The 21,182-nt window shown below is 51.7% G+C and overlaps 6 protein-coding genes across 6 annotated transcripts; 2 read left to right on the top strand and 4 right to left on the bottom strand.

Moving 5' to 3' along the window:
• Positions 1–8: 8 nt before the first annotated feature.
• Positions 9–4,361, bottom strand: CC1G_03896 (DNA-directed DNA polymerase; the record flags this gene model as incomplete). Its single annotated transcript, XM_001833627.2, has 14 exons — positions 9–425; positions 479–1,065; positions 1,118–1,511; positions 1,567–1,785; positions 1,887–1,991; positions 2,042–2,223; positions 2,284–2,307; positions 2,341–2,395; positions 2,461–2,638; positions 2,690–2,895; positions 2,954–3,138; positions 3,195–3,372; positions 3,430–3,966; positions 4,023–4,361. The coding sequence occupies 14 exons, from the start codon at positions 4,359–4,361 to the stop codon at positions 9–11; spliced, it is 3,606 nt and encodes a 1,201-aa protein (XP_001833679.2).
• A 455-nt stretch (positions 4,362–4,816) lies between these two features.
• On the bottom strand, positions 4,817–5,684 carry CC1G_03895 (hypothetical protein; the record flags this gene model as incomplete). The annotated part of the gene is made up of 3 exons (XM_001833626.1): positions 4,817–5,218; positions 5,276–5,506; positions 5,559–5,684. 3 exons carry the CDS (start codon positions 5,682–5,684, stop codon positions 4,817–4,819), a joined length of 759 nt encoding a protein of 252 aa, XP_001833678.1.
• Positions 5,685–6,241: 557 nt separating this feature from the next.
• On the top strand, positions 6,242–9,057 carry CC1G_03894 (Set1 complex component ash2; the record flags this gene model as incomplete). Its single annotated transcript, XM_001833625.2, has 2 exons — positions 6,242–6,381; positions 6,435–9,057. The coding sequence occupies 2 exons, from the start codon at positions 6,242–6,244 to the stop codon at positions 9,055–9,057; spliced, it is 2,763 nt and encodes a 920-aa protein (XP_001833677.2).
• Positions 9,058–9,499: 442 nt separating this feature from the next.
• On the bottom strand, positions 9,500–10,139 carry CC1G_03893 (hypothetical protein). Its single transcript, XM_001833624.2, has 3 exons — positions 9,994–10,139; positions 9,844–9,921; positions 9,500–9,783 (listed from the first exon to the last, which is right to left on the bottom strand). The coding sequence occupies exons 1-3, from the start codon at positions 10,077–10,079 to the stop codon at positions 9,663–9,665; spliced, it is 285 nt and encodes a 94-aa protein (XP_001833676.1). The 5' UTR covers positions 10,080–10,139; the 3' UTR covers positions 9,500–9,662.
• A 4,047-nt stretch (positions 10,140–14,186) lies between these two features.
• Positions 14,187–15,286, bottom strand: CC1G_03892 (hypothetical protein; the record flags this gene model as incomplete). The annotated part of the gene is made up of 2 exons (XM_001833623.2): positions 14,187–14,386; positions 14,434–15,286. The coding sequence occupies 2 exons, from the start codon at positions 15,284–15,286 to the stop codon at positions 14,187–14,189; spliced, it is 1,053 nt and encodes a 350-aa protein (XP_001833675.2).
• Positions 15,287–17,160: 1,874 nt separating this feature from the next.
• CC1G_03891 (plasma membrane protein) lies at positions 17,161–20,999 on the top strand (the record flags this gene model as incomplete). The annotated part of the gene is made up of 17 exons (XM_001833622.2): positions 17,161–17,202; positions 17,262–17,859; positions 17,907–18,066; positions 18,114–18,166; positions 18,221–18,364; positions 18,434–18,990; positions 19,046–19,200; positions 19,257–19,424; positions 19,479–19,507; positions 19,562–19,622; positions 19,673–19,725; positions 19,786–19,936; positions 19,997–20,285; positions 20,348–20,553; positions 20,604–20,688; positions 20,741–20,898; positions 20,957–20,999. The coding sequence occupies 17 exons, from the start codon at positions 17,161–17,163 to the stop codon at positions 20,997–20,999; spliced, it is 2,952 nt and encodes a 983-aa protein (XP_001833674.2).
• Between the last annotated feature and the right edge of the window lie 183 nt (positions 21,000–21,182).

Below are 21,182 nucleotides of genomic sequence, written 5' to 3'. Positions count from 1 at the left end.
CAGATTAGTTATGACTTGACCTTGACCTTTTTGCTTTTTGTTTTCACTTTGGTCTCCGGTTCGCTTTCTGCTTTACGTTTCTTTTTGGTTTTGGCAGAGTCGTCCTTGTCGCTTTGTTTGGTTGCAGGTCGTGTTAGTTGCGCTATTTGGTCACACTGCTTGTGCATTGCGGTGGATGAACCGAAACGAGGGGATTTTTGGAAGGAGGACTTGAGGGAGGTCCATGAGTCGGGTTGCCATGTTTCTGAGAGAGAGTCCGGGATGACACGCTTCGACTGCCGTACGCCAGCTGTGGCAAGTTTCATCAACTCCTTCAGCTGGGCTGCATTGAGCCTGGGCTTCTCCGTGCAGGATTGCGTTGCCAGTTCCAATAATAGGCGACGCAGTGATGACATGAACTCGGCAACAGCCGGGGGCTTCTCCTCCTAGAATGAACCAGTCAATTTGCATGCGTGTGCGCCAGTTGCGAAACACTTACGATGCTAGGAAGTTGGTTGACGAGAATCTCGAGCAGTTGGATAGTCTGGGCCTGTCGGTACCCATTAATGGCCTTTCCACAGAGCTCAATAAGTTCTTTTCGCAGCTTCCAGCCATGCGCAGGGTACCTCAGGAAGAACATCTTGAAGAACTGAGAGTTTAATGACGAGTTCTTGCGGGTCAAGAAGTCCTGTAGTGATTCCCGATAAGCAGTGGCAACAACGTCGTCCTTGCCCAGCTGGAATAGGAGTTTGGAGATGTAGATGCTCGACGATCCCAGCAGTTCAATGATTTCCGAGCCGTGTGCTTTGCGCGCTTGAGTGTGCAGTGCGATGAGGAACTCGGACAATTCTTCAGCATCGAGGTTAGCTGTCGGGTATTCTTTGGCTTTAGATATACGCGAGCGAAGGATGCCCGTAACCTTGTCTTTGAGTTGCTGTTCGTCCGAGCCAGAGGTGACAATAACGTTGATTAGAGGGAGCACGAGGCGGGGAACGAGGCGGTGTGTGGGATGTTTGCGCATGTAGACGTCGAGCAGGTCAAGAACTCGGTTCTTGAAGTGCGTTGCCTCCCGCTGTGCGTTGACATCTGTGAATGAAAAGTCAGGGCGCTGGCCAATAAAATGAACGAAATTTCTCACCTTTGCCCTTTTTCTCTTTAGCACGCTCTTGGAAGATCTTGGCCAGCTGCTCGTCGATGGCCATCATCTGGTCATCATCCATCAACTCTTCATCTTCATCTTCATCTTCGTCCTCGTCTTCGTCGTCGCTCTCTCCAGTAGCGGCCTGGATACCACTGGCAGCCAGGGCAGCCTCAATCTTCTTCCGCAACTCCAAGTCGACCTCTTCATCCCCATCTGAATCAAGGTCAATCTCTCCAAAAGACTCTGATCCACTCGAACTCCCATCGTCGTTGTCATCGTCGTCACTCTTCTCCTCGTCACCCTCGTCATCCTCTTCCATCTCTTCCATCTCTTCCTCCTCCTCGTCATCGTCGTCTGCCGCCAGCTCTTGAGGGGAGCGTCTCTCCAGTTGCTGTAGCCAGGCGGCATCAGAAACTGCAGCAATGAATAGAATCACGTCCACTCACAGCAACCAGCAGGTCAATCGTGCTCTCCTTGACCGATCCAGAAATGTAACCAAACACTTGGTTCACAATCGAGCGCATGTACGGCGTTGAGCCTTCCAAGAGACCAATGATGACATCCGTCAACACATCAATTGGGTCGAACGCAGCGTCTCCCTCCCCGTCCGCTTCAGGTTCGGGTGCGGACTTTTTGGATTTTTCTTTCTTCTTTTTGGACTTCTTCTCCAGGAAGGAAAGGCGGGTGATGGCGTTCAGGACGGTCTAAATGGAAGGCAGCGGGTATTGGAGATCGATCTGTGTAAGATATAGAAGGTGATGCATACCTCGAGTGAGCTAGGATCTTGTTCCTCCTCGCAGTACTGCTGGACAGTCAACGCCAAAATCAAAAGCTCGGCACCCTTCGCTATCTCGGCGTTATCGCCAGAGACCTGAAGACATGTCAAAATGTATTCTCATTTCAAGACAGACCTGTCCTTACCTTTCGCAATTTGTCCAATACCTCCGTTCCCTTCTTGAACAACTCTGTCTCCTCTTCCTCCAACTCGATGAACAAAGAGACATGCTTGGAGTCGGCTTCGAGGGATTGAATGGCGGAAAGAACTTTGGCGAGCCATAGTTCACCGTCGGAAGCGGCAGCTGCAGCCTTGATAGTCTTGTCGTCTGGAGGGGAATTGTTTAACTCATTGCCAATGCCAATGCAAAGGCACGAAGATCTCGTACCAGATTTGATCACGGTAGTCTGCCCTGTGAGCTCTCCAATAGCCGTCAACAGCTTACTCCTGCAAACTTTTCGCGTTTCTTCCGAAACAGGCGGTTGAGGAGCCTCGCGAAGCTACCAGAACGAGAGTCTCGTCAACCAACTATAGACTATTTCGTACGTTGGAATACCACACATACCGCAACCATCGAACTCTTGGACTTCTTCTTTTGAATGACGAACAGACCGTGAACGACCATAAAGTCCAAAGCTGACTTGATCCATTCGTCAGACTTGGGAATCTTGCCATTTCGAATGAGGGCGTTGAGCTGCTCGAGAATCCATGCTCGGCGGCTGTCGATGTCGCTTTGACTGGCCCTAGGACAATCTAAGGATCACTTCAAAACCAAAGAGAAACAAGCGACTCACTTTTCATCACCCTTGTTGAACTGCTCAAAGAGGTAGGTGACATAGTTTTGGATTCCTTCGGCGTTCATTGAGGAGAGGATAGTCTCAACTGTCTTCGTCTTGGTCAACTTGTCGAATTGCTGGCTTCCGTTGACACCAGTCAGTTGGAGGATCAGAGCGAAGCCCAGCTGGGGCTTGTCCTTGACGAAGGCTTGGACTTCCGTGACCTAAACCACACATAATTAGCCTTGCTTCACCAGGCAAAACAGAACCGGGTTAGCGTACCGTCTGCTGAGCGATTCTGTGCAAATATCGGTCCTTATTCGAGAGGTGATTAATCCAGGAGCGCATAAAGTTTTTGGTGAAGAGCATGGGCATGCTGTCCTGGTCGACGCGTTTGAGTGCCTTTTGGAAGACTTGGAAACCCCAATATTTGCGTTGTGGCGAAGAGGTTGCAGAGAAGAGGGATTCTGTGTATGGCGTATGGGTATTAGTGGAGCTCGAGGAGGTGGAATGTGATCCCTACCGTCAACGACCACTCGGAAGAACTCCTGGAGAGAGCCCTTGGACGGGCCTTTGGGATCGTTGGGTCCAGGTAGAAGTTGGTCGAGGATAACGCCCCAAGCGAAGTGTAGTTGAGGTTTCCATAGACTGCTGGGCGCCTTGGTCACCTCCTCGTGCCCTTCCTCCTCCACTGTGGCTTCCTATAGCCAGCCAAAATCAGCGCTTAAGGGATCAAAGATGTCGCCTCAACCACGCACCTTGAGAATCTTGGAAACCGTCAAGAGATTCGACGAGCTGAGTAAATTGGCGTTCTTGAAGGTAGGAGCAACCAAAGCCTGCCAATCCCGTTCAGGGTAAAGTCCCTGCAACTTGATAACCAGGGCAATTTTCTCCGGCGACCAAGCGGGGTTGTCCACAATGAGGTTCTGGAAAAGCACATCCACTGCTCCTTTCTTCCACTCCACCTTCGATTCATCCAAAGCGTCGACAGCCAATTGAATCGTGAACCACGCAGCTTCCCTCAACCACGTCTTTTTCTCCCCCAATACCAAGAGTTCTTTGATTACTTGTTCGAAAGCTTCGAGGCTTGAAGAAGCTGTGTTGGATGAAGCGGAGGTTGCGAGTGGTGTTGAGCGTAGGAGGAGGCCGGATCGAATGACGGACATGAAACCAAATAGACGAGCGAAAAGCATATCTCGTTCTTCCTGTCCGGACATTGACCCTTGGATTTTGCTGCTCGACATTATCAGGTTGACGATTTGTGAACAGGTCACGGTGTCAATTCTCGACAGCAACTGACAGTGAAACAGCCTTAGTTCAATGCAGTCATTTGAATAACAAGATAACGAACCTCTGTCAGGGCAACAGCAAAACCCAGTCGACTGCTTTCTCTAGGACTCGCCAAACCACGGGTTAACCGCCGAATCGCATACGAGACGTCTTGAGCATTCAACAAATCGAGGTTTTCTCCGTCCTTTTTCACATCCCTAGCCTCTCCCTCATCCTCCATATCCTCATCCTCATCGCTATCCTCCGAGTCTCCATTACTTCGATTTGTCGGCTGTTGTTGAGGTTTGGGAACGAATTGAGATTGGAACTGTTCAAGGGCGCCAACGAGCTTGACCGAGGCGTCAATTCGCTGTTTTTTCGAGTTTGAAGGGAGATCCCAGTAAAGAGGAAGAGTGGTCATTTTTTGTGGGTATAACCCCGGTCTGCGAGGGTTGCAGCAGTGGTATTCACCAACTTCACTACCAAACTTTTTTTGATCGGCTAGAACCTCGCAGTGGCTGTGCTACCATGCTTGCCTTGTTTGGCTTGGCGCGCATCGGCGCGTCGGGGTCGCGAGGCTCGCGACGATAATTGTAAGGACGCTGAAACGCGCGACGAATACCACGATGGAATAATGATATTGACAGATGCAGGCAACATATACGTTGGGGTTACAGCATACGACGATAGTCCCAAATTTGCGACATGTATGTAACAATGGACACCTCTGCCTGATGATATGGACGAGGGCATAAATACTTGATCTTGGATAGAAAAAGGAGTCCGATTATGTTGGGTAGTAAGTAGAAGGTCGTTTCTTGAGAATAGCGAATAAGTCATGATAGTGGTTGGTTAAGCCCATGTCTCGATGGACATCTAGTCAAAGTGCATCCAGTGGCCTTTAACACCCATTCGACACTTTTCGCAGTCGGCGCGAGGGCCCATGGTGACCTTCCTCCGAGGCGTCGATGGCGAGAGCAACTGATTGAAGGTTTGTGCTGGTGACAATGCCATCGGAGTCATTTCTGGCGAACCCGAGAAGGAGCGTTGAGCCATCCCGGACGACTGCGTATGATGGAGAGAAGGCGTGGCGGGAACAACGTTAATTTGTGGGTGTGGCTTCGAGAGTGCATGAGGAAGCTCCTTGTGAGGTGTCGAAGGAATGTCAGATCTATGGCTCAGCCCGGAAGCACCAGAATGTGACAGTGAACTTGTCGAAGTCGACACCGGAAGAGGATTTGCATGGGATTGTACCGCAGAGTCTTCCGTATCCATCGCCTAATAATAAGTGGAAGACGATAAGAAATGAAAAGAAGATGGAGAACGGCAACTTACCATGTCAACGTCGCCAGAGGCTCCAAGGTGTTCATAAGAAGAGTTAGCCGAAACGGATTGACGAAACATTGGACTATCGATACTCAGCCCTCCGGCTTGCTTCACCCAGTCTTCGGATGGGTATCGACTGGTACCCGCAGAGGGAGCACCATAGCTACTGCCTCCAGGAGAACGGTCGGTAGGATCGGTGGCACCCGAACTGTACCCAGAGGTCGTGACGAACAGGCGTTTCTATCAAACAATTGAGGGTGCGGGTCCAAGACAAGGAAGATAATAAACTAACTGTAGGCCGATCGATTGGGTAGGCGGTCTCAGCGTCGGGGGACCGTGGCCGTTTTGCGGAAGTCATGGACACCTGTCGGAAGCTCCTGAACACGCTCGAAGGCGAAGGGTGGATGTCGACGTCCATTTAAGATCTTGCTTTCTTAAAGCGCTTTATTCAGAAATTCGGTGGCCCATGTGAGGACGTAGGCGGTGGCGGAGTGGTAAGAGGCTCAAGACAAAGCTTGAATGAGCCCAGACTGTCCACCAAAAGTTTTGCCAGGTTTGTTTTCCAAGCTCTTGTGATCCTGTAATTTCGTCGGCGCTTGTGAGGGCCCTGGTCGGCATTCTCCAACGAACACCAAAATCCATGATATTCTTCGGAGGCGCTTGAATACCCTGTCGCAATCGAGCTCGTAGGCAAAGGCAAAGAACAGAGAGAAAGACCACAAAATTCCAAAACCCCATTAATTGTCGTCTGCACCATCACGGGCCGAAAAAGGCAAGTCACCGCCGCTGGCCAAGGCGTCATCACTAGCTTGACCCTTTCCTAGCAATTGTCTTCATCTCCTCATAAAAATGTATCCAAGTGCCTCGTCTCCTCCCCCAATTGAAACAGACGCGCCGCAGTCAGCGTCTATCTCGACGGCGCCGACTCCAGCTCCAGGAATACCCCCAGACGTCGCCAACAATATGACTATGACCATGAAGATGGCGCGCTCGAGCGTGCCTCCAACGAATAACGGCCGTAAACGCAAGCGCGGCCAGGCCCCTTCGACCTCGCATGCAGCCTCACCAGCGCCCTCAGATCCTGGAAGCACAAATGGGAATGGAACGGGAACAGAGTATGTCCATTAATTCCTTAACCTACAGTCCTAATTGATGTTTCTCCATTCAGTACACTGCTAAGCGCCAAAGGCGACTTCTTCTTGAGACCCAGGCTCAGCATCTCCCGTGGACCAACATTCGTACCTGTGGAGGAAGGCTCAGAATGGTATCGCACCGAAAATATTGGCGTGAACCGCACCTTCCGCTATGTTCCCGCCGGTATTAACCCTCAAGGCTCAATAACGCTATGCCGAACCATCGAATCCAATCCAACATCCTTCCGAGTGAGCTGGGAAGACCGAAGTCCGTTCTTACGAGTAACAAAAGACGGTCTGAGTCTGGCAGGGTTTCGTGGGTTTCGAAGCGCGCGGTGTAATGCCCCGGTGAGAGAGGGGAAGTGGTACATGGAAGTCAAGATTATCAATGGTGGAGGGGATAGGTTACCGGGCAATCCAGACTCTTCAAAAGCAAAGGAAGGAAATCACGTCCGAATTGGTTGGGGACGACGCGAGTCTACGTTGAACGGCCCTGTTGGTTTGGATGGCTACAGCTACGGATACCGCGACAAAACCGGGGAGAAGGTCACTCTATCACGTCCCCGACCCTATGGAAAACCTTTCAAATCTGGGGACGTCGTCGGAATGTACATCTCCCTCCCTCCACTTCGCAAACCTTCCAAAAAGGACCCCGACGACCCTGCACATTTTCGGCGCGAACGTATCCCAATTGACCTCAAGGGTCAGGAAGTCTTCGAAATATTGGAATACCCCGTATCGAAAGAAATGACTGCCCTCATGGACTACTCCGGGAAACCTAAAGACTGCGCCTCAGTCCCTTCCGCAAGTTCGAAGAAGGCCGCCTCTGCCGGGGCAAAACCTCCAGACCGAACCGCCACTGCTCCAGCCAATGCCAAACCCAACGCACCGCCTTTACGACCCCTGCCCATCCTCGCCGGCTCCAAAATCGCGTTCTTTGTTAACGGAGAATGCCAGGGAACTGCATTTGAAGACGTGTACGATTTTCTCCCATTGCGACAAACAGAGGAGCAGAAACGCAAGGCGAAAGAACGCAGTAGGCGCGTCCGAGAGGGCGTGAAGGCACACATAGAGAACGCATTCGACGACGGCACGCTTGGATACTATCCCATGATCTCTCTGTTCAACGATGCGATTATACGAATCAACCCTGGGCCGGACTTTGATTTCCCGCCACCATTGGATATCGACGCGGTACTCGAGGGTAGGCCGCAACCTACTTCTGAGGCTTCCCAGTCGGAAGCCACTGAAGAGACATCGCCGGAGATGGAAGTTGATACACCCGTGAAATCCGAACCCGCACCCGAGAATGTCTCCCTCGATGCGAAGATGGAGGTCGACAGCGAAACTAAACCCAAGCGTACTTGGAGGCCTATCATCGAACGATACCCCGAGTTTATGCAGGAACAGTGGGACTTGGATACTCTGGAAGAACAAGAAGCTCAGCAGAAGGAAGCTCAGAAGCAGATGGCTGCCAAAAGCGCAGGCGCTCCTACCACGGGCAAGAAGGGGGCAAATGGGAAGGGCGGGGAAAAGAAGGGGAGCGCTGCCAGGTCGAGTGCCGGCGGGAAGAAAAAGAAGGCTACTGATGCCAGTGCAGCAGAAACGCCTGAACCAGGTGTCTCTGCGGATGCAGCTCCAGCGAAGAAAAAGGCGAAGAAAAATGCCGGACAGGCTGCTCTTGGAATTGCCTCAGGTCCTTCAGTCCAGCCGACGCCTTCAGATGCGACGCGTTCGGCAACCGAGACACCGATGGGCACACCTCCCCCGCCCTCCGTTCATCACCACCTTCAACATCATCCTCCCAATACCTACCAATACCATCATGCGCTCGCGCAATCCGAAAGCGCCTCCAACAGACCCAGTCCCAGCCCCCTCAGGCAGAGTTCCACAGCGTATAGGGATTCTCATACTGAGAAAGAAGGCAACGAGCTTCCTTTACATTTGTCGGGTGTGCGCCAGAAGAAACCTCCCGGCTCTCAGAAAGGGAGGGATCATGCTCAGCAAGCCGCAGCTGCCGCTGCCGCTGCCAGCGCCTTTACGATCCCACATTCCTCCAATCGAGGTCCAAAGGCTGTACCCTATCCTGTGCATTCTGAGCAATCGAGCACGAGTCGACCACCTTCTTCACACCAACACCGGTCAGCATTGGGCAAAGCTGGCACTCACTCATCGACGAGCGCTATGCACCGCCGTCCGATCTCACCTGCAGCGCTTTTGGGTCCAGGTCTAGACGATGAAGATGATGATGGAGGGCATCCCTACCCGGAAACTACGCCAGCAGGATACGAAAGCTCCAATGCCCCCGGGACGCCTGCGAATGATACGGACTTTGATATGGGCGGGGATGAGAACGAGGATGCCCAGAGCGACGACCTTGAAGCTGAGTTTCTTGATGCTGTCCGATCGGCCTCGACGCCTGGAGATCCGGACGAAGAGGACGATGACGAGGACTTCAATGTTGGGCGGTCTCGGCATCATGACTCGAGAAACGTCGATGAGGCTACTACGGACGGAGACGACGAGCAAGGCGAATATGGGCAAGTGGGGAATGGGGAAGAGACTGACGAGGGCGATAGAGAGACAGGGATAGGGATAGAAATTGAAGCCCAGACTGCCAGTAGAACCGGTACCAGTCGCTCTCCCTCTCCTGGTTAGAGCCATTTACCTTTTACCTTTTCTTGTGACAGTAGAGACCGCAGTCTTCTTTGCAGTGCTGCTTTTCCGTTATGTGCTTGGATAAAGATGAGGGTAGTCAGGGTACATATTGGCGTGACTTGAGCACCCCCATACAAGCGCTTGACCATTGAGGCCTGATGCCTCCTCGCATATACTTGGCCAGTGCCGTTGAGGGTGGGCTTTCGATATAACCAGCTGCGATCGCAAATCGACGAGAATCGGTCGTTTCTGCGATCTCTGCCACTTTTCTTCCTGCTCAATTCGGGGCGTTGCAGCCGCCGAGCTCGGGTTGTCCTTCATAAGAGAGTTCGGTACAGTCGACAGTTCGACAATGGCCCTTGACTTATTATATGTACACTCGGGTGCATGAGATGAAGCTTCAAGTTGCAAGACTGGCGCAGTCACGGTGGTGATTAATGAATTAGAGCCATAGCCGATACATATATGTCCATTATAATCCATCATGCTAGTGTACATCGATATGTTCACAGTCCCAAATCCATGACCGTCCATCTTGACGGTGGCAACCCAGAATACGATAAAATGGGAACACAGTCCGAGGTATCGTGCTCGTGGTCGCGCAATCACTTCCTGACTCCTCCGCCCTTGATTTTGGGGTCTCCCCGCACAGACACTGTCACTGGGGTGCTACGACCACGGCCGTCCTCAGGGTCTGGTTGTTCAGGAAAAACCGGCTCTTCGTCGCTTGAAAACGGCGTGTCAGTGCGACATACACTTAGCAGGACGACGGATAGACGCATTCACCTAAGAGGCTCTTCATCTTGGCTCTCGTCACTCGTGGCTTTGTCTTGGAGTTCTCCACTTTCCAAGCCTTCATGAGCGCTAGAATTGACGTCTGTCAGTGCTGATCCACAATCGCAAATCGGAGAGGAAAGGCCAAGGTTTTGTACTCACAAGGCATCGCGCCCCTCAACCTCAACCTGCTTCTGCTCCATCTGTGGAGTCAGTTCTCCCGGTGCAACGCCTTTGTCCGACATCATGGGGCTGGGGTTATCGCTTGTATGGATATTCGAGTTCGGAGGGGTTGGTGATGGTAGCGTTGTCGATACGGGGGCTCAATACGGTCGCGAGGTAATGGTTGACGAAGGAGTCATCTCGATAGCGGTTCCTTGCCTTTATACAGCCGGACCCATTGAATGACGAATGATGCGGTGTTAATAGATGATCTCCTACAAGGACATGCTACACCGCCATACTTAACATTGACTCACCATCGAACAGCATATGCTTCCGTCTCCGACAGACTTGAACAAAAAGAGAGAACTTGAAGGTCGAAGGCGATGCATCCCTCAGGCTCACTGGGGCATTGTTCGCTAGATGACATTCTCGATCAGAGCCGTGTTGTATCCACTTGCAAAATGGGCGGTGGCCAACGAGACTGCTGTTGGCTGCGTTTACATGGTCTCCGTGTTGGATAGAGGGATTGCCGTTGGTCACCATGACAGAAGTTCTGGCTGTGTACTTGGGGGTAGCCGTCGATCTTTGCTGTAAATTGTGCAAGTCTTCTAGGGTCCTCGTCCTGCTATCCGATGACTCCATTCCCAGACAGTGCGCGCTTAACACAGCATATTATGATACCTGCGTCTCTCTTCGAAGTCGACTGCGGCCGAGCCGAGAAGACTCGAGTGACTGCGAGGTGCGAGGACATCATCCATCTCCAAAACGATCAAAACTTGAAGCATCTCGGCGGCGATGTCAATGCGAAACCAGCTGATATCCGGGAGAGAGCGGCTCACCATTCATTCCTTTGTCTCCTCACCAGCGCCCATCCCGTGCGCCCAGACACGCTTTCTTTGCAATGATGTGTTGCGTTGATAACACTGTCAGCGATAATGTCACGAGTGACCGACGGCCGCCGGCCTCGTTTCCCAATATGGGTATCCCGACGCCTAACTTGGATAACCTGCCGAACATTTCATGCGGCGGCAAGCTGGAGTTTCCGCGACGGGACCCACGGCCGCTTCTACAATGTGGTAACAATCATCCTCTTGCATTCAAATCCAGCCATAGACTTTAAGACTAAAGACTCTCTACAGGGACGCTTTCAAAAATAGCAGTCCAGTACATTTAGTACATGGTAACCATTTCCCGACAGCTTCGGGAATTGGTGGCGAGAGCAATTCGTCTGAACTACCCTTTTCAAGCACGTCCTGAAATCTAGCGTGATAATCTGCTACTTCCACTATTCCAGTGCCTCCCCCGAACACACAATCTTTACAGCACAGACACGACGCAAAGGGCTGAGGTTGGGAAGTTGCCGTATGTCCTCTTGCCCACGCCGCGCTTATTACAGCTATTGAATCGAGTGACCACCACGAATCAAAGTGCCTCGCGTCGGGCTGCCCTGAACGCCCTCGTTAGCTCTCAAATGTCAGCCCCTTGACCCAAGGCTGAGCATGGCCACGAGGCATCCCGACTACATTGAATAGTGTTTTACTGGAATGACACACAGCATGATCCTCGAGGCATTGTCATACTATCCGAAGAGGCCATTGGTATAAGTATCTCTTTTCTAGGCTCTTAATTTAAATGAATGCCACGGCGTCCACAGGTGGCTAAGTCACTGCCTAAACGGCTGTCCTTGAGTCGGAATTCTCAGCCCAATGCACTGGGCATGGCTGAATATTACACGCATCCCAGAGGCGGGGTCCCAGCTTAGATGATCTGGGGTAGATAGCACGGCTCGGAGATACCTGGCCTGATAGACGGAGGGATCAGACTGTGACCATGTCTTTTGCTTTTAGAGCCTCTCAAAATAGATATTTGACAACTGCTTCTAACTTTTCCATGCTGTTTCCGTTCAAGTTGCCGGCGTCCACAAGATCCCAAATTACGGAGCCTCGCCTTGTTGAGCACCAGCCTTAAGCACAGTACTGTGAGACTCGGTCGAAAACAGTGTTCGAAAGGCACAGTTCCCCGAGTGGCCTGTCCCGGGCCTGGGATTTCCGCTGCGCAACGCTATGAACTCAGCACGAACAACAGCAGACTTTCCTGTCCAGATTATCTCACAGAACACCACATAACACTGAATAAAGCCGGTGTAGAGCGATGACTCGCAGGGCCCTGCACCTCGAGGCAGCTTGGCGCTCCTCATGGTCATTCCGAACCCCGAATAAACAGCATCCTTTCCCTCGCCTGGTCGTACCTGTCCTTCGGGATCCTTTCCGGTGGAAGTAACACTGCCCAAGTTTTGCAGCCAACCTGTACATTGAGAAGCCGCAAGCAAAAGGACACCAAAGAACAGATGGAGATGTACATATGGTTCAACTTGTCGCAACTTCCAAGACACAATTAACCTAATGGTGTTCAATTACGTTTTGGGTGAAAGCTTCTGTGATCAACTCTAGAGGAGTCAAAATCCATACTTTACAAGCAGTGCGGTGATAGTGACAGTCGGGAGATTGTTGTGGGCCAAAAGATATTGAATTGAATTGGGACCCAGGCAGGCCTTGCCATCATTATCTCTACGCATGACAGAGGTTATCCGACATTGGACGCTCGGCATCGGGCCTTGTTCAGTAGCTTGCAGCAGCTTGGGGGAACATGTGCGCTTAAATTCTACGCCTCAAGATCGATGTCACGGTGCACACCGTGACTATGGCAAGTCCGCGGCATGTTTCATCAATTACGCCTCTGACCAACCTTCTAGTCTTCCTGAATGACCTTATCGTACGCCTCGTCAGGCGATTGCTTGGATGGATGCCAACCTTTGCTTCACGACCCTATCAGATGAAAGCAATCGAGTATAAGTATTCACTTTCTATCACCCACACCTAACGTAATTCAACAAGCGCAAGGTTCATCACGTTCTAGGAAGCCCAAGGTTATCCGACGTATGGAGAACAAGGTGGCGGACGAGATGTGAGGCCTTGAGGCCCGAGGGACGACGACGTATGTCTGTCGCTGTGTGTGATTCCCTCGAGTTCAATTCTGAGCTTGAAGGCTGAAGATTGAGGAGCCCCTATTGGCAGTATCAATCCTTAAATTATCCTTCCTTTGCTTATCACTGAATTGAAGTATAAGAGAGAGAGACCAAGGAGAAATGTGTTTTAGTAAAAGTAACGACTTCTAAGGGACGAAGAAACAGTGATTTCTATCCATTGTATGCTGGAGGTAGATAGCTATGGCCTGGTAAATGCGGCATGTAGGTGTTGTATATGCATGGGGGTCACATGTGCAGGAAATACAAAGAATGAGGTGTGTTGGTACAACAGGTCAATAGAGTACAGTGTCAATAATATACAAGAGCCAGAAGCGATGGGTGTTGATTTAGTACATGCAATGGTGGATTGGAAACGAGCGAGAAACAAGCGAAAAGAACAAAACAAACAACCCAACGAGTGTGAATGTGAAGTGGAAGTCACCTCAATAGAACAGGACCCAAGAAATAACGATAGAAGTTCGAATGTTTTCTCGGTCTCACCAGTCCTTCGACCGGTGACCGAGTGGGGGATATACCACTAGGCCGATGTCGAATGTGTGTCCGATGGCATCCCATGACATCGAACCAGAAAGGCAACTCCACAAGTGGACAACCAATAGCGCGCGCGCACGCCCGGGAATCCTCGTGTCCCTAGGCAGAGCTGACCTTGGGTTTGAACGGACGAATGCGTCATCAAGATCCCAGGTTCTGAATTAGGTCGGTTTGGGAAGGAGAACTCGGGAGCAGCGACACGGGGACCGCCACAGGACACGAGGTGGTGATGGAGACTTGGCGGCGGGAGTGGTGCGGCGCCGTCCACGGGCTGCGGGAGGACCTTCCGATCCCGATAGCGATGACTCAACGAAGGACATTTGTGCAATGGCGGGTTGATCCAGCTCGAAAGGTCCAGGGAGTGGATCGAGTGCCACCTAGGCTATCACCCCGTTCGAAAAGCGATAGTGCACGTGCGACCAGAAGGAAGAGGGCGGCCAGACATGGGAATGAAATGCGAGTACTGCGAGAACCGTGAGTGGAACAGAATAGGAGTAAAACGGGGTGGTCGCAATCTCAGAAGCTGATACTCCGCTTCCTGGCCATCCGCTTCGACCCCCCGCTGCCTCCCCCTCCGCCTAAGAACATCATAGGTTCTTTGTTCTTAAGTGGTTTAGGTTTTGAAGGGAACATCTGGGACTGATGCTGCGGCGTCATTTGAGGGTACTGTGGATGATAGTATGGAGGTGGTGGTGTGGAGGGTGTCTTCGGCGAGGTAAGACTGGTGAACACTCTTCTCAGCAGAGAGGGCGGCTTCGTAGACGAAGGAGAGACGGGGGGAGACCTGTAGTCTGCCCATGATTTTTGAGACTTCTGTATAGACCAGTTAGAAGAAATAGGCATTGAAAGACGAAATCTACTCGCCGAAGGATCTGCACCGTACGATGGGTACCCTTTCATACCAGGGCTCAAAGGTACCATGAGCGTGTTGTGGCCCACTGGGATCGGCATGAAGCCATGGTGGACGTAATGGGCCTGAGGGTTAGCGTAATGTGGAGAAACAGGCATTGTCTGCGTCCTCGTCGGCTTCGGCGCACGTTCCGGTCTCATGGGCAATCCACCGCCACCCAGCATTGGTGCATACCCCATGGCCGGAGGAGCAGAATATGGTGGAACGGGTAGCTGATGTGTGGGGAACATGCTGCTAGTGGGTGTGGTCGTCGTTGGAGTTGTCGTGTTAGACGAATGAGATGAATGGCCCGAGTTGCGGTAAGAGTAGGGGTCCTGTGGAGGCACTCCACATGTCGGGAACGGTGCGAGATCGAGCGTAAGATTGCGCGGGCCTTTGCGAGGCTTACCATTGCTCTTTGCCGGGGATGTGGGAGACACAGGGATAGAGAAGGATGATCGTCGGCATCTACTGGGTGGAGGCGATGGTGGGGGAACGTCGTGAGCATCGACAAAGACAAAATCCTTTCCAACATCGTCCCAGTATGTTCGGTGCTGGCGTGATGGCTTGCGATGAGAACGGCGTCTAGGTTCACAGTACTCATCTTCAGATTCATCCGTGAATTTGCCATTGTACGCCCTGCCCGACGCTTTCTGCCGCTGCCGTTCTTTTTCCTTCAAAGCGAGAGCCTTTAGATGGGGTGTTGCTGGTGTGAAGGCGTTGCAAGGCTGCTGCTTTCTCGTACCATCGACCCAGCGAGCAATGCGGTCCTGGGTAGCCAAGTAGCGCTCCCAGGCTTCTGGGGAATAGTCGTATTCTGTCATTGTTGTCGTCCTTGACGACGTCGAGAGAGGAGGGTGGCAAGGGAAGGGGATCGGGGTACAAGGCCCGGAAGGTCACAGAGAAGGCATTTTATAGAAATATATGATGAAAGGATTTGGCGCGGACCTTCCTCTTTCGATAGCTGTGATCTTAATTCTCAGGTCCTTTGACGTCAATCCGCTCTGGTCCCCTTAAGACTTCTGACTGAAAGGCTCGATTATTCCTGTGGCTTCAAGTATACCCTGGCAACCTGGACTCTTGATTTTCCGCCCTTATCGAACTGAAGATGACCATAACCCCATCTCCAGATCGGACGCTGATAAAGCACCTACATCGATCCGGGGAACGAGGCCCGCAATTGGCTGGGAAATGAATGCACGACTCACTGGTAGGTTTCTGTATGTCCCAACCCGATTCCGAAGTCACAGTATGTAGCCCGTGTGAACGGGGGAACGCAAGTACTGGCGGAGCAGCGAACCATTCTACCACTTGTTCCATCAATTAGCATCTTGCCTTAATGCCCAAAGCCTCATGTGAATGATTATGAATAGTAACACTGCCGCCCTGGGATTGAAGCTAGCGCGCGTGTACCCGACCGCGTTTTATCGAAACGGGGAGGAGGGCAAGAAAAGGCCTAGGGGACTCAGAAGGAGGCTGAACCAGGAAAGTAGGGAAAAGAAGAGAAAGGATGACGAAAAGTGATATCATGAACGACAAAGGTTGGGCAAAGGTGAATTAGCGCTACATGTACGGTGACAAAGAGAAGTACTCCCCCGACCTTCGATTCTGGAGCAAGTAGTACTTAGCGTTGCTTAGCGTGTCAATCCACATTCAATTTATGTAACACTGGCACTGACCGGAAGGGGAGCTTTTCCGAGCTCAGTACTCACTGGCTCGCCGCAACGAGCTTTCCGCCGTCTGACGACCTGTTGCCAGCTCTCGGAAATGAACCTACTAGTATATACTTGAGCAGAAAAGCGGTGGTTGACAGATACATCTGTGTCTCTATTATTCGGTACGGTCCCCGAATTGTTCAGTCGATACCGACCAAGTGTTCAATTTTAAACGCCTCAAGTGACTTGTGAGGCACCCCAAGCCACTCCCAGCGATGATAAAGTGCGGGTCCAAAGATCAGCGCTCAGCTCGTAGAAAATAGTGGAAGTCGAGAGAGGTTGAGGGCAGACAACCTTCACGCTTGACAGTCACTATTCGCTGTGATCTCGAAGACGGCCGTGTGATAACCAGCTGATAACATGAGCTCTGGACGCCCTTGGCATTGAAAAGGAAGCAGATGGGCATCCACGGTGGTCCTCATCGTACAGCTTTTCACTACTAGGTTGCGGATTGTTGCGGCTAAGTACTTACCTGTGAGACCAAGGTAGTTCCGGCCACACCGCCTCCAGGTCATTGTATCAAGAAACCAGGCACAGCGTCTCAATATTCGCTTCACGTCTGTGTGCTTCGTCTCTCCTTCATCTGGTGAATGTCAGAAACCAGACCTGGTACCATCTTGGGGAGCCCAAGACGCATCCGAGCGTGCTGGGCGCCTTGGGCGCGTCACGCAACTGCCTGCCGAGGCTCGGCAATACTGCATAGCCACACCTGGATATTGGTCCCGCGATTGAATATCACGGCGAGTGACGTTCAGTCTGTCTTACCCACTTTGTCAAACCAAGTCTCACTCAACGTCGACCGCGTTTCTCAACGTTCCCAACAACGCCAACAGTCTATCATCGTCGTCGTTGACCAAGTCAGCTATCACGTTGGGAACTGTTTCACCGTGACGAGATACGACGACACTCATTACAAGGCATTTTGGCGCCAACAACGCCCACACCAAGCTTGAACAATATACGACTGTAGATAGCTGTAGGCGATGGACAGCACAGGATGGCACGCTCACCGACGCGCGGAACGAGTTCGTCCTCACAATTGTTAGCAGAAGATGGATATACATATTCACCAATCATTCTATAGGAAAGCCAGTTGTACTCGCACGTCCATCGTGATGCAGCGGGGCAGTACATTCCTGTTGAGAACATTGCACCGATGCCAGACAACTTTATTGGAGGCTTTATGCCCCACCAACATGCCCATGGGATTCCGTCTCCCCCACTAGCCCAACATGAAGGGCATACGCACTCCAAGCACGGTAAAGCTTTTACCGAAGGGTCTGGTACAGCCGCAGCAGGACATGGCAAGTCGCCGTCGATGCACTCCTTCCAAGGCGTGCCTTCCCTGTCTGCCGGTCTCGTAGGAGCTGCGACTGGAGCGGCCTCAGCAGCAGGAGGACTGAAGATCCAAGTCCCATTATCATCCACTCAAGATGCCCAACCCACTCAAAGTGTTCCGCCCAGTCCGCTACCTCCACCTCTACCCCCAAAGGATGGTCTACCATATCTCTCTGAGCCACAGGACTACAAGTACGGTGCGAAACAGCTACAACAGCAATACGGTTTTCCTTCCATGCCTCCAACCAACCAGCAGCTCCAAGGACAACAGCAACATAAACCGATCCCACACTCCACTGACTTTGGAGGCATTCCCGCGCCTTTACCTCCTGAACCCAAAGATGGTTGGTGTAGCTCCTTGTTGTCAAAATCCCTGTTGATCGTGTTGTAGACCCCACTGGAACAAACACCAGTACCACATATAATCCGACACACAGTTATATGGTTTCCGCAAGGCAGTTGACCAAAATGAGCGCAGTGGATCGAAGCAGAGTCTTGCGAGTCGCAAGGATGGAACCACACCTTCAATTCATGTGTGGACCGTTGCTCAAGTGCGTCCATTCTCCTACAAAGGGTCTTCTCTCATGATGTGTTCTAGGTTCGATACAATCGACGAGCACGGGGTTTGGCATGGGGCTGCTATGATCGTTAGTGCGTAACCGGTGAATGCCATCTTCGGTAACGATATTTATTGCTCGCTTATAGCTGCGGACTCTGGGTCGATCTATGAACCTTTCCCTACGCTAACTTACGAGTGGGACCCGGACCGTGCTCTCCCCACTACCTTCTCCCGTTTCCAGACCACTGCCGCTTCTTCCTCAAACCTCAACCTCACCAAGGTAGAAACTCGTAAGCGGTCGTTCTCCTTCAGTCGGAACGCACACAAGAAAAATCTGAAAACGAATGGACACTCCGCAGGGAACGGAGCAGCAAATGGACAGAATCAAGGCACACATGCAGGGGGAAACAGTCCTCCAAGTGCATGGAATCAGCTTCATGGTGTACCGTCATTCGATCTGGGCCCCCATCCTGCTGACCCTCATTCTACACTCATGCCTGCAACACCTGTTGCCGGAAGCTTCGTGTACCCTACGACATCCAACTCCTCTGTAACCACGGGAACATCCCCAACTTCGTCGCACCACGGTTCAGGGTCCCCGCCGACCTCGGTAACGCCCAACGATTCCGTCCCTGGTCTACCTATGCAGACTCCCGTGGCTAACTATGCCATTGGGGGACCCAATGGGCATGGTGCCCTGAATGCTTCGGCCTCCCCTGCACATTCCGAAAAGGTGACAGGGCAAGAGTTATACGTCTATGGAGGTCCTGGTGGAACGTTTACATTCTGGAGATTCATGATCCGGGTACCTTTGGGAGAAAGGGAAATGGGTGTACGGTACTGCGTCAACGGAGGGCAAAAGATGGAGTTTTTCGTACCCGGGAAGAACACTGGTATGCGTCTCGCTGCGCACAGTGTGGGTGTTCCTTACTCTCTCCAACGGTCGCCTCTGGTCTAACGGACATTTACAGTGTAACGGATTCTCTGCAGGTGTAAATCCTGATGACTTCAGAGGACCTGGGTTCAAATCGGGATATGATCCCGTGTGGATGGATTTGCTCTCGAAGCACGCGGAAACACCTTTCCACGCATTGGTCGGCGGTGGGGATCAGCTATACTGCGACGTGTGAGTCGGACCTCTTCCTTTCCGAAATGAACTCTAATCAAACATAAACCCTAAAGCTTAATGCGCGAACCTGAAATGCAGGAATGGGTATCAAAGATGAAACCAGAGGAGAAGAAGGCGTATCCGTTGACCGAGGAGATTTCACTTACGATTGAGAGGTTCTTCTTCAATCATTACTGCCAACACTTCAGGAGCGGTGCTTTCGCGAGGGCGAACAGTTCAATGTAAGTCGGCCTCAATCCGTCCAATCAAGTAGACACTGAATGTCCCGCTTGCAGACCAATGTTGAATATGTGCGACGACCATGGTTTGTCCTTTCTTTATGCCAAAGAAGGCGATGGTCCTGATTTCCTGCCCCTAGACCTGATTGACGGCTTTGGAAGCTATCCTGACGATCTTCAAATGGCACCTGTGTTCAGAGCGTCAGTCTGTGCGACCACCTTGTCGAGGCATGTCTGACCCTTTGCTTTAGTGTCGGCGCTCGAGGCTATTTCTTCTTCCTGCTTTTCCAATGCTTCATCAATCGTAAGCGATGCTGCTTGCATTAAATCATGTTCATTATGCCGAACTAATTGGCACTCGCAGCTGAGGTTGATGGTGTCTCTGACGCGCCTGGCAAGCACGTCTACAAGTCGATGATCATCGGCCCCGAACCTGGCCCTTTCATTCCTCTCCCGAGCCACTCGTCATTGTCGAGATTGGGTCCCAAAGACTATATCCTCATGTTGGACTGTCGGTATGTGACCTTCGCCATTCATGTTGAGCCATCCGTCTTACCGCTGATTTTACTCTTCAGTGCCGAGCGCAAGAAAGACCAGATCTGCAGCCCAGGCGAATATGCTAAGGTCTTTGAGCGACTGCACGCTCTACCTCCTGGCGTCGACCACCTCATCATCCAATTGGGTATCCCTATCGCATACCCCCGAATGGTGTTCTTGGAAAGCGCGTTGGAGTCCAAGTTCAACCCGCTGGTGGCCCTGGGAAGGAACGGAACCCTTGGGCTGGGAGGGTTCGTCAACAAGTTCAATGCAGATGCAGAACTGCTGGATGATTTGAACGACCATTGGACCGCGCGAAGCCATAAGGTTCGACTGTTTTCCTTTCTCGCGCGCCCGCACTCGCTCTAATGCAGATTCCGGTTATACAGAAAGAGCGCAATTGGCTGATTGAGCAATTGCAAAACTTCTCTCGAACCAAGGGAATCCGAGTGACCTTTATTTCTGGCGACGTTCACTGTGCTGCAGTGGGATTGTTGAAGACCCTCAAGCAGAAAGGCAAGCCGGAACCGAGGCCTGAGGATGATTGGAGATACATGCAGAACATTGTCACAAGTGCCATCGTCAACACACCGCCGTGAGTGCAAACGCGTTCCTTTTCAGCACCTCGTGCTCATCGTTTCATAGACCCAACGGAGTGATCACGATGGTTTCCTCGTTGGCTACGAAAGTACACAAGACGCTGCATCACATCGATACGGATGAAATTATGGTGAGTCCCTTTGTTTTCGCTTCTTTCAACCAGATTGACTGACGGACACCAGATTCCTGTATTCACGCATGACCCGTCGGGTTCTCCAAGGAAGCAGAAGTTTATTATGGGACGGCGGAATTGGTGTCGGGTGGACCGCGACGACAGCACTGGGTCCCTCGTGTTCGACATTCGAGTTGAGAGAGAGAAGGGATATGGTGCCACCGTCGGGTAAGCTGGACGGACTAACAGGCGAACCACGACTTTGCTAACAGGACTGATGTTACAGGTATACGACAACGGTACCACCGCCAGCTTGGGGGAGGGCATGATTGCACCTACTCTGGTATGTACAGCTTGTGTGGACCCACTTGAGGGTTCCGGTTCCTCCCAGTAGCTATTTATTGGTGGCGTGTGTCGGTTGGATCAGACATCACTGTCCGCATCAGAGCACAGTCGTTCTGCTTTCTTGTTTTTCAGGATACCATAATGCATTGTATTATATTGTACAAGCC

The sequence above is a fragment of the Coprinopsis cinerea genome (genome assembly GCF_000182895.1).
Source record: "Coprinopsis cinerea okayama7#130 chromosome 2 map unlocalized cont3.2, whole genome shotgun sequence".
In the NCBI taxonomy this organism is placed as follows: domain Eukaryota; kingdom Fungi; phylum Basidiomycota; class Agaricomycetes; order Agaricales; family Psathyrellaceae; genus Coprinopsis; species Coprinopsis cinerea.
This window is presented reverse-complemented; position numbering and strand designations above follow the sequence as displayed.